Source organism: Colobus angolensis, unplaced genomic scaffold, assembly GCF_000951035.1.
Source record: "Colobus angolensis palliatus isolate OR3802 unplaced genomic scaffold, Cang.pa_1.0 Scaffold158, whole genome shotgun sequence".
NCBI lineage: Eukaryota > Metazoa > Chordata > Mammalia > Primates > Cercopithecidae > Colobus > Colobus angolensis.
The window spans coordinates 4,829,359-4,842,262 of record NW_012114688.1 but is presented as its reverse complement, the minus strand read 5'-3'; the positions used below and the strand labels follow the sequence as shown (position 1 = coordinate 4,842,262).

Here is a 12,904-nt window from a genome sequence, read left to right as displayed (position 1 = left end):
ACCCCATTCTCACACAAAAAATAAGCAGTAAAATGATACTAAGCTAAGAAAAGGACTGTTTTGGATAGAAATTAAATCATTTTTGACAATTTTGATGGCAATTATCACTACAGTGATAGACTTTCTCTTTTTACTATACTGAAACATGTGGACAGAAAGGGAAATAATTCGTAAAATGAATGAGGTAAATGTCATACATTCAATAGTGTAAATAAATACAAATACGGTTTTACAGGAACATGAACATAAGTTTAAGGGTTTTATTATCAAAGTCTTGTAAAACAATTTCAGAAACTGTACATCAACATGGCACAGACTGTAGCCTACTTTTGTTTCTACTGCACAAAAGTGAAGCCTGACACTTCTGTAACTAAGAAAACAGTTGCCTAACTACTTTGCATATATAACATGAAATCACCGTGTGCATAAGATTACTACTGCAGTAACACAAATTTATTGGTTTTATACAACTTGAGATCAAATAAAGGTACATTATCAAGTAGATTTGTCTTATTTTAAAAGCATATGAAGGTCAACTTAAAATGCACTACCCCTTTTTTCCAACACGGAGCTTAAAACAAATTAATCAAAGAGTGGAAAATTAAAAATAAAGGCAAGAGATAAGTTTTTTTTTTTTTTCCCCTTTAAGATGGACTCAGGATAGGTAGATAGCTTTCACTGATGTAGATGTGGAATAAATTATTACTTCAGGAAAAAAAATTCCCAAACATCTTATGAAAAAGTATACAACTCTACTTCAAAATATGCTATTTACTCACTGCCAAAGACAGTTTTATTTGAAATCTTGTTTCTGTATTTAAACCCTAATTAGCCACCAAAAAAGGTTAGTGCATAATAACCTTTCAAAGTTAAATAAAAGCCACAAAAATTTTGCCACAAGGCTTAAAGGATTATCTATTTCAAATGCTCATTTCCAGATGTAACTATAAGAATGTTAATTTGTCATGTCAACAAACAAGACCATAAGCAGATCCATCATGTTGGAGAATTTTAATGACATTTAGGATATTCTTGCCACAATGACATGCAATCAGTGCATTTCCTACATGGCCCTATTACGGTAATGAATCAAATTATAGAAATACTATAAGTGAACTTACTTAATAAAGGAGATCATACGACATAAACAATCCATGCCTGCTGTATGTAGATGCATGCAGCTTTTCATTTTTGTTATGAAGCAGCACCAGAATAGTAAAACTGCTTGGTTACTCGATCAGATTTCACCATGACAAGAACTGGTTACCTCGTACCATTTTCTAAAAGCTTTTTGATGTAAATAACTAATATCAGTAACAGGAGCTTTATAACCATTTGTAACTCAGAGCTGTATACATCTAGGTTTGAGATGAACAAATACAGCATTAAGAAATCACACAAAGGAATGACACTGATGCAGGTATACAGTTGGATTCCCACAGAGGCAATATTCAGTCACTCATATCCATGTCTTCTTCATGATGATCATCCCCATTCACTTTGGATTCTCTTAGTGAATCACCAGTTCCCTTTTCCACAGAACATTCCTTTGTTTTAGGGGAACCTGTTTCTATTGGTTTCTTCTCTTCCTTTTTCTCTTTCTCACTGTCATACCCCTGTTCTTCTTCATCATAATCCCGTGTAACCTGCTTTGCCAAGGAGAATAATACAAGTAAACTTCTCCAAAGAAAAATAACTTCTGAAAGTACCAACATCAACCCAAACATAAAAATAAATCAATTTGTAAACATACTTTTACATCTTTATCACTCTCTGATTTTCTTTCCCGGTCCTTTTCCTTATCTTTACTCTTCTTCTTCTTGCTTGTTGATCGTTCTCTTTCATCCCTACTTCTTTCTTTGTCTTTATCTTTCTTCTTCTCCTTTTTATGTCTAGGATGACAGTAAAATGTACAGCAACAGGTTTAACTTGTTTAGATAAGCCTGACCTGACTTCACAGGATGTAAGTAGTACAGCAAAGATCCAACTTCAAAATCTTGGGCCATCAAAGTACACAAGTAACATAGGCTACAAAACTAAATTGGTTACAGGACTAAAGTGTTCAATCCTTCATGGTGTTTAAGTCACAAGTCAGAAAGAGAATACATTAAAATATTCTTAGGAACTGTAACTGCTGAAAAGAAAAACTACAGGACAGTTTTAAAACGAAAAACCTCTGAAAAATACAAAAATATATTTAAATGATTAACATTCTTACCTTCTAGGGGATGGTGAGCGAGACAATTTTCTTTTAGGAGACCGAGGCTTTTTAGGAGATCTTGTTCCACTCCTGCTCCTTCGTCGTCGTCTCTCTCTAGAATCACAAATGTGCAAACTAGGTTTTAAAATACAGTGTGATCTTAAAAATGCAGACACATCATAGATGGTTCTAACAATGAAAGAAGTGGCCGGGTGTAGTGGCTCATGCCTATAATCTCAGCACTTTGGCAGGCTGAGGTGAGGGGACTGCTTAAGCCCAGGAGTTCCAGACCAGCCTGGGCAACATGGTGAAACTCTGTCTATATAAAAAGTACAAAAAAATTAGCCAGGTGTGGTGGTGCATGCCTGTAGACCCAGCTACTCAGGAGGCAGAGGTAGGAAGATCACTTGAGCCTGGGGAGGTTGAAGCTGGAGTGACTTGTGATAGGGCCACTGCACTCCAGCCTGAGCAAGAGAGAGAGAGAGACCCTGTCTCAAAAACAGATAAATGGAAGATTGTTTCACAATACTGGTATGAGCTAAACAATTAAATGAGTAATATAAACATCTGCAAACCATGTACCTTTCCCTTTACTACCCTCAAGAAAACTCCTAATTTCTAGCAATTCTTTTAATTCCTGACAAAATGTTAGAAATAGTAAGCTTAAAAAAAAACTGATTTAACAAAACTAATGTGAGGGGGTGACATGTTAAGTAAACTATTACTGAAGAAGTTAGTTTTTGGTTCAAACATTCAGTGTTCAAAGTAAGTACAGAATAATTCAATAATGTGATACAGAAGGTAGTTACTAATAAAATATCCCCATATTCACCTTTAAATCATTAGATGAAATTCAGAGAACTAGTTAGAGCAAAGGTAGAAACCCTATACTCCAGCAAAATTCCCGCCCCCCAGTACCCCAACAACCCTGCTTTCACCAATTACTTGGAAGATATACAGCCTTCCCCTCCTTTTTACTGTGACTTAAAAAAAAATTGTTCTTGATTCTCAAAAGTTATCAGACTTAAAAAACCCTGTACTTAGTTGTCTAGTTTCCAAATGAAGCTTTTTTTCTACATATATAGCCCTCTGTGATCCTTGTCCTGGAAACAATACACATAACTGAGTATTCACTTATCCCACATTGTCACGACTGTGTACCTTATACTTTTTACTACTGTCTTGTGTAACTGAAACTCCAAATTCTCTAGATGGAAGAAATATTTTGTATTACATTTCCGTGTCCCTCAATAGACTGTAGCACAACTACAAACACAGTGGGTATTTAATAACTCACAGAAGATGCCTTAATTTAGAGCGAGCCAATAATACAGCATGAGAAGGCACTTACATTATATAAAGCAACAGCTTAAAAAAAAAAAACAAAAACGCCTCAACAGTTTTTAAGGTAAGAAAATATATGTAGTACTTTCCATCTTTTCTATCTGTCACCTATCCCTCAGGCCTGATGTAGCATTTCCTTCTGTATTGATACTTGGTTTCGTTTTCATCCTTAAAAATTTAGCTTTTAAGAAAATTTTCATCACCCCAAAAACTTCTTAACCTTTAGCTATCACTCCAATCCTCCCTATCTCCCCAGCAATCAGTAATCTACTTGGTATCTTTATGGATTTGCCTATTCTGGGCATTTCATATAAAAGGAATCACGCAATACATGGCCTTTTATGGATGTTTCCAAGTTTCATCCATACTGTAGCATGTATCAATCTTATTTATTGCTGAAAAATATTCAGCTGTATAGATATACCATTTTGTTTCTCCATGTGTTAATGATATTTGAGTTAACTTTTTGGCTATTATGAATAATGTCACAAACATTCATGTAAAAGTTTCTGTGTGAACGTGTTTTCGTTTTTCCCCAAGAGTACAACTGGAGGATCAAAAACCTCTTATGTTTAACATTTTTAGGAAATGCCAGACTGTTTTCTAAAACACCTGTATCAGTCTACATTCATACTAGCAATGCATAGGGTTCCAATTTCCCCATATCCTAATCAACACTTACTGTCATCTGTCAGGCTCAGCTATCATCTGTCTTTCTGATTTAAAACCAACCTGGTGACTGTGACGTATCTCACTGTGGTCTGGTTTGCATTTCCTTGGTGACTAATAATGTTGAACAGATTTTATGTACTTACTAGATATTTGCATATCTCCCTTGGAGAAATGGCTACAGATTCTTTGCCATTTTTAAATTGGGTTGCCTTTCTATTGCTGAGTTGTAAGAGTTCTTTATATATTCTATATTAAGTTCCTTCAGATATATAATTTGCAAGTATTTTCTATCTAACACTTCAAGTTTTTACTTTCTTGATAGCATCCTTTGGAATACAAATGTTTTAAATTTTGGTGAATTCCAAAAATTTGTCTTTTCTTCTGTTGCTTAGGCTTTTGAAGTCATATCTAGGACACCACCAAGCTCACGGTCTCAAAGATTCACTTTTGTTTTCTTCTGAAGGTTTTACAGTTTTGGCTCTTACATTTAGGTCTTTTATACGTTTCAGTTAAATTTTTTATATGGCATGAACCTCCTAGTGAATTTAAGTAATGTTGATGAATAAAACAAGCACTGCAGCGAAACATGTGAATGAGATCTGAAAAATGGAATGAAGTCCAGCCCTTACTAATATCATATAAATCCCAAATTAAGGATGAAAATGTGCTTTTCGTGCAGTTTGTGCAATTGAAAGTCTGCAACATTTCAATTTTCACTGACAGCTTAAAGATAGAATTCGTCTAAGAATGACACAAACCAGAATCTGCATTACCTTCCCATTAATTCAATAATCATTAAAAGGGATAGAAAAATTATCAAGTATTAACATGTAGATGATAAATATAGCTAACTATAATAAACTTTCTTAATGGAACAATTTAGTATGGTTTAGCCATTAAAAAAACTTAAAACTATAAAGAGAAAAACTCACCTCTGTTGAATTCCATGTTACTTCAAATATACTCTAGACCACAAAATATTAAGTAAAAAGAAAAATAAACTACATTATTCTTCACAAATTGCCTTTTAAAAACTTCAATAACGGCAAAATGTAACTTTTTTCAACACTGAAATACTTATGTTCTGGAAAAGACTTCATATTCACAGCATACTGATACTGTTAGAAGCAAAGTTAAAAAATAATTGCCAAGAATTCACAATGCCACCTTACCTGCTTGCACTTCTAGAACGTCTAGCTGTGCTGTAACTTTTTGGTGGTGTTTTAGAACGTTTCTTTTCTTTGTCTTCTTTCTTTTTGTCTCTAACAAACGAACACAATTGATCAATGCATTAGAAGACTCAGCTGATGCCAATTTATATAGCACTACATACACAAGAATATAATCAGATCTAATCCCATTCTTAAAAGCATAAATGTTATTCTGACAGAAACTGACTTAAAAATAATACTTCACGTGGCATATCTGAAGTACAGTAACTTCTTTTAAAATCCTATTTTCCCAGGTTTTCTCCTGAGTAGACTAGACGATGGGTGAGAAAATAACTAGGATGTTGGCTTGAAATATGTCTGGTAAACACCAATAAGTTAACTGTCTCTAGGCTCCTCAAGACTCCTTTTTCTCTCAGCTGATTACCACTTCCCCAGCTCACCTCTCCTATCAGGCCAAAACCCATAGAGCACTACCAAAATCATTCATCAACATCATGAATATTCTTCCAAGACACATATCCCCTGTCAACCTCTATCATGGATCAAACAAGCTTTTATATTTTTCTGCTGTTATGTATTATGAACTATTCAGGGCTTATTAGAAAAATATCCTTAATAGATTGTGACTATAGCCATAAGTCAATTTTATTTTTTTACAGATTCCTATAAATTTTTACTCCTCATAATATTTTTTCCCCAAGATCATCATTCTCCCCAAGATGCTGAGCAAAGAGTAGATAAATGATATATATTTGTTGAATGAGAAGTCTCCTAACCCCCCCCCCTTTAACTATTCTCTAATTTTAGGAATCAAAGTATCCCTCTCTTACTGTTCTAAGCTAATGTTTCCACTCTATATTCTCTATTTCATTTTTTTCCCTTCTTTGGTCATCCTGGGTTCCCTCTTCATTCAGTCTTTATCATTGGTTCCCTCTTCATTCAAATCTTTATCATCTAACTCCTAGATTACTAGAATAGTCCCCTGGTAGGTTCCAGTCATACCTCCCATAAACTGATTCTGTACTCTGTCATGAATCTTTTAAAGTACAAACCTGAAAATATTAATTCCCTGCTCACCATTTTCAACCCATTCCTGTTACCTCCTGGATCAAGTGCATAGTGTGAACAACAAAGCCTTCCATGATCTGTCTCATTATATTTTCCTGACCTCATTTTCTAGTCCTACTACACCAAAATACTGTTATTTCAAGAAACACCATTCTCGACCTGAAAGCATGCCCCGCGTTGAAGTCTAGTCAAATCTTTCAGAATTTAATACTCGAGTCATTCTCAAACTTCTTCCAACATCAGCAAGTAGCAATCATCATTTAATGGTTCCTCGCCTGTAATTAAATCCATCACTCCTCTTCTAGCAATCAGAAAGTCCTTAAAGAAATGCTTAATTCCATTGTATAACTGTTCTATTGACCTTGTTTGATTCACTCTGTAGCACATAAGGGTTTAACAAAGATAGTAAAGCTACCCCCACTCTTCTGTTCTCATCAGTTGAGTTTTATGCTTCCAAAGAGTAAGTTATGTTGTTTGTGTCCCCAGCTATACTTAATGACATGATTTAACTAAATATATAAATGAACAAAATAATGCCAAATATAGTTGCTTCTAGAAAATTAAGATATTTTAGCAAGAGATAAAAAGCAGTTGCTAAAAAAACTAAGTGCTGTGAAACTGCTTGCCTCACAACTAGAAATGATTGGGGGCATACTAATTTAAAAGTGCTTGGCTCTACACAAAAAGACTGGTTTTTGAATGTATTTTCAGATGGAAATAAAACGTTAAGGTGTTTCTTATGAAAGAAGGTAGCAGGAAAGCTAACAATTCCTACTACTAAGAAATTTTACTTAGGCCCTCAGCTATAAGCTGAAGTTTCAGTTTATAATGAAGCACCAGAAAAACAAATGTCAGCCTCCTCAAACTCAAATATTGACAGCTTCTTCCCTTGTCTAGCGCTATTTCTCTGCTCCCCACCCCAACCACCTCTTTTGTTACTAAGTAGCACAGTACTGGTGATATTGGGAACCCTAAAATTTGCTTTCTCACCCGATGCTATACCTTGTTTTTGATGTGCTCCTTGACCTTCTACCTCTCTCTCTGGAATGCGATCTTCTCCGTCTTGGGCTTTTGGATCGTCGCCGACTCCTAGACTTAGAATGTGACCGCCGTCTCGATCTGCTTCTTGACCGCCTAATAATGTAAAAGGAAGCCAATACATGCGTATAAATGTAAAAAGACTATGAATTTTGTGCTTAGTATCAGACAAAAGATTCAGACAAATGGACTAAACAATTAAATGGGGGATAATTCCCTTCCAGTTGCTATTATTTAGCCCATAGAACAAACACCTTCAACACCTTAGAAATTAGTAATACCTTTAAACACTTGGAATTCCTCAGCTTTTAATGATTTGCTCAACCTGTCAGATAGGTCCTTCTATGCCCACTGTACTTACAACTCCAAGGTTGAAACTACTACTAGATCATGAAGGAGACTAAAAATATGACTTATTTGCATCATCTTATACAATTATATAGCATTTTAGCATGTATTTCTTATTTGATTCCTCATTACTGCAGCTTAAACCTTCCTCATCATAAATCAAATACTTATATCATGCTATATATAAACTATAAATTGGTCTCATTAGTCCATAAAGTAAATGCCACTATTATTCCTATTTTATAAAGAGAAACCACTTACTGTGTTGCCATCTCCTATTTCAAATTTTTCTCTTAAACAAATTCCACTCCTTTAATCCACAATTTAGGAAACTCCAGGCAATGCAAACATTTTATAAATATATACAATTTGTATAAACTGCCTCTTTTACTCTCTTTTTTTCCTGACATATCTGTTTCTCTACTCCCCACACCGAGCCCCCATCCACTGTGTCCTGACCTGGCTCTTCCAGGACGTAAGAAGCACATTTAACCTTCAGATATTGTCATCCCCGTTACTGCATTAAAATACTCCTTCTTTTTTTTAAGTGATGGGATTTTGCCATGTTGCCCAGGATGGTCTCGAACTCCTGGGCTCAAGCCACTAGCCCACCTTGGCCTCCCAGAGTTGGGATTATAGGCATTAACCGCCACACCCAGCCCATTCTCTTCTATTTTAAAAATTAAAAATAAGTTGCAGTACTTTGCTTAGTCTTGATCACTTTTACTGACCATTCAACTTCTTTCTGTGCAACACTTCAAATATAGTCTAAATTTTCTGCCTACTTTTCAAGGTATGAGAGTATGGACATCTTAAAGACTTGTGTTAAACTCTCATTTATAAGCCAGGTAACTTAAGAGTATTATCTAACCTCTCTGACCTAGTTACTTCAGCAGTCAACACCTCCATCACCAAATAGTGGCAACACCTCCATCACCAAATAGCAGTCAACACCTCCATCACCAAATAGTGGCAAAGATAGAGTCTAGCTCAGTGCCTTAGTGTAGGCACACACCAGTGACCCTTGAATAACATGAGCTTTAACAGAATGGGTCCACTTACACATAGTTTTTTTTTTTTGCCACAACCAAATGTGGGTTAAAAACAGTATTCAAAGGATGAGGAACCCATGTATAGTAAGGGTTTTTTCCTATATGTGGATTCCAGAGGACTTGAGTATGCATGCATTCTGGTATAGGTTGATTTGTAACCAATCCCCTGCATATATGGAGGGACTGTACATTAAATAATAATTATCAATATTAAATATTGATGTCCTTCTTTCCTCTTACTGATGTGCTAATATAGCTTCTGTTGCCATAATTCCGTAAAACAACTGCCTCAAAACCCATAGTAATGTCTCAATAAACTATTCGAGTTATTGAACTCAACTTTAATATTTTATTTTCAGCCGCATTTGGAACTATTTACTAAACAATTCCTTGCAATAACATCTCCACATCCTAAGATGTTTTTATACACTTAACTACCCTTCCATAGGCTCCACAAAGACATGGGAAGTAAGTCTTTTCATGACTGTATTCTTAAGCAACTACCACACTGCCTGATTTAAATAAAAGGCACCAATAATATACTTTGAATGAAACAGAGGCATATAAAATATCAGAATCATAACCTTAAGAGATTAAACAGTTGTTTTTCAAGGGGAATGTACTACAGAGTCACTTTTCTACACTTACTAGTTCATATGAGCTTTTAACAGCCAGCCAAAGAGATTAGTGTAAAATATATTTAATAAAGTCAAAAAGCTTGTGAAAGTCATGATCATTTAACACACTAAGATGTGATGCTTAAGATATTACAACTGGGCTGGACTCAGTGGCTTCTATCTGTCACCCCAGCACTTTGGGAGGCCGAGGTGGGCGAACAGCTCGAGCTCAGGAGTTTGAGACCAGCCTGGGCAACATGGCAAAACCCTGTCTCTCAACAACAACAAAAAAAGGCGCAAAAAATTAGCCAGGTGTGGTGGTGCATGCTTGTAGTCCCAGCTACTCAGGAGACTGAGGTGGGAGGATGGCTTGAGCTGAGGGGTGGGGTGTGTATGTGTGTGTGTGTGTGTGTGTGTGGTGGGGGTTCCCACAACTCACAACAATGATCTCCGTTATGATGTATCACGAGTATCTGGATTCAGGGATATATTTCACTTCTACTTTTCACTGGTCGTAGTAAAGTAATTAATATTAAAATGAGAGTCCCAGTAAGATTTAATATAAAGAAAAAGACACAGGTTCTTTTTTTTTTCTTTTTTTTTTAAGACGGAGTCTCGCTATCACCACGCTGGAGTGCAGTGGCACAATCTTGGCTCACTGCAATCCCCGCCTTCTGGATTCAAACGATTCTCCTGCCTCAGCCTCCCAAGCAGCTGGGATTACAGGTGTGCATGCCACCACTCCCAGCTAATTTTTGAATTTTTAGTAGAGATGGGGTTTTGCTTTGTTGGCCAGGCTGGTCTCAATCTCCTGACCTTATGATCCACCCACCTCAGCCTCCCCAAGTGCTGAGATTACAGGCGTAAGCCACTGCACCCGGCCCAGGCTCTCCTTTTTAATAAGAGTTCGGTAAAGGGAAGGGAAACACATATCAATCATAGTAATCATATTATGAAGTATATCCTATTGCAGAGGTTAAACTAAACTATGAGAGCACTGTCGTGGAAGATTAAGACTGCAAGGATTGTAACTTGAAGAAAAAGGAGCACCTCAAGGCGGAAATGGAAGATGTGGGAAAACACTAGGCAGAAAGGATCATGAGCAAAAATATGACATAAAGAAAATGATATGTTGAGGCAATCAGTCCTGTAACTTTTGGAGTGGCAAATGACACGTGTAAAAAGATAAACCATACAGAACACTAAAGAACCCTGAAAGCCATTCTAAGGTTTTATCTATCACCTTATCAAGGCAATAAGGAGCTTCTCAGTATCTGTGACATGATCTATATTTGGGTTTCTGAAAGATGTCTCTAAGAATGAGACAGACTGGGATAAAGTGGGTGACAGGGAATAAACATAGCATATAGGATAATTCCTGTAATACTCCAATAAATGACTTAAAATAAAATGATATTAGAAGATATTAAAAACAGAGTGAAAAGGCCATCTCTGAGACAGAATAAATGTGATTTTTTAGATATTTTATGATGTAAGTGCTTTTAATAGAGATGTGACAAAGTCTAGGATTCAAGTCACACTGCTCTTTAAAAAATCCTGACAATAACTAGGAGAAATGATTTTATCTAATCCTTGGTAAAAACTAAGGGGTAACAGACACTAAGAAAAGGCAGACAACTGACAGAACTAGGTTCCAGAACAGACGAACCCAGGAGTGAAGGTTTAAGAGTCAAGTGGTGACTGGCTGGGCATGGTGGTTCATGCCTGTAACCCCAGCACTTTGGGAGGCCAAGGCGGGCGGATCACTTGAGGTCGGGGGTTTGAGATGAGCCTGACCAACATGGAGAAACCCTGTCTCTACTAAAAATACAAAATTAGCTGGGCGTGATGGCACACATCTGTAATCCCAGCTACTCGGGAGTCTGAGGCAGGAGAATCGCTTGAACTTGGGAGGTGGAGGTTGTGGTGAGCCAAGATCGTGCCATTGCACTCCAGGCTGGGCAACAAGAGTGAGACTCCGTCTCCAAAAAAAAAAAAGTCAAGTGGTGGAGGGGTATGTAAAGTGAAGCTGAAACTAGTTGAAGTAACTGACCACAACTGGAATATTCTAGTTCTGAATGTCAACCCTAAAAGGTTCTGACTAGAACCAGAATGCCATTAGGCCAATTAGGATTGAGTTTGGAAATTAAGAAAATTGAAGAATGGCTGACATAGTTGGTGAATAACCTAGAGCAGGGGCTTTCATGTTGTCGTTTGTGCAAGCGTGGATGCTCTAAGACCCCTTTATGGGGTGCATCAGGTCAAAACTATTTTCAAAATAATAATAAATTATTGCCTTTTCCACTGTGTTGACGTTTGCAACAATGTCACAAAGGCCAAAGTGGGTAGAAATACTGAACTCTTCAACACAAATCAAGGTAGGGGCTACTGAACTGCCCTAGGAGTCACTATGTTCTTCACTGGCACTTCCGTATGCGCTTGCAGTAAAAGAAAAAATAACGCCACTTTTATAAAGATGTCTTTGATGAAGCAGTAGAAGTTAATTTTACTAAATCTCTCGAGTACTATTAACATAGTAGCAAAATTAAATCTAGTCTCTTGAGTAATACTGTGTGTGATGAAATGGAAAGTATGCATAAATCACTTCTGATGCTTACGAAGTATAATGGTTATATTAAAGAAGACATCTGTGTGAGTTATGAGCTGAACTAACTGCTTTTTCATTATCACCTTTAAGAATCTACAAACTATGATTACTCAGACTTGGGTATTTGGCAGACAATTTTTGGAAAAATAAATGAAGTCTATCATATAAGAAAAACAGATGAGCTTGTTGCAAATAATAAAAATCTGAGAAAATTAAATTTTGGAAAATGACTCCATTGTTAGGAGCATGCCAGATTCCTAGTACTTGCATTTTACTGATGAGATATTACCAGATGTCATTTTTTGATAGTAGGTAACAAATACAAGTCAGTATTTGGAAACTTGTATAATTCAATGAATCAATTATTTTTCATTTTGTTGCTCAAGTTCCAATGCTTTCCTACCACCTCTGAATTTTTTGGGGTTTTAAAGTATAAATCATCTATTTCGTCTGTATCTTTTCTTACTTTATACATGTGTGAACAGTCATTCACACACTCTAACAGCAGAGGTTACTAAAACACTTTAACCAGAGGCTAATAGATTAAGAGCAAATTGAAAAAGACGTGACATATGTAAGCTATCTTTGTCTAAGGTATAACTGACTAAAAAGCAACCTAACCTGTGTCTAGAAGATGAGGGAGTCCTCCTCCTCCTAGAACGTGATCTTGATCTTGAATGCCTTCTTTTTTCTTCTTTCTTATCTATATTTAAAAGAAATATAGTGGGAACTGAACAATGAGATCATTTGGACTCGGGAAGGGGAACATCACACTGGGGCCTATC

At 36.3% G+C, this 12,904-nt stretch overlaps 1 protein-coding gene across 4 annotated transcripts in view; it reads right to left on the bottom strand.

The window, feature by feature from the left end:
- Positions 1-227: 227 nt before the first annotated feature.
- The window catches only part of SRSF11 (serine/arginine-rich splicing factor 11), a 47,013-nt gene continuing 34,336 nt past the window's right edge, over positions 228-12,904 (bottom strand). For 2 of the 4 annotated variants that reach the window (XM_011936898.1, XM_011936897.1), the window contains 6 exons: positions 12,741-12,822; positions 7,459-7,590; positions 5,389-5,478; positions 2,219-2,314; positions 1,754-1,892; positions 228-1,646 (listed from right to left, as the gene is read on the bottom strand). In XM_011936898.1, coding sequence (XP_011792288.1) covers positions 1,452-1,646; positions 1,754-1,892; positions 2,219-2,314; positions 5,389-5,478; positions 7,459-7,590; positions 12,741-12,822 — 734 coding nt within the window. In that variant the 3' untranslated portion in view covers positions 228-1,451. Of the gene's footprint in view, positions 1,650-1,753; positions 1,893-2,218; positions 2,315-5,388; positions 5,479-7,458; positions 7,591-12,740; positions 12,823-12,904 lie in introns of all 4 variants that reach the window. The other 2 variants (XM_011936896.1, XM_011936895.1) reach the window with 1 other exon arrangement.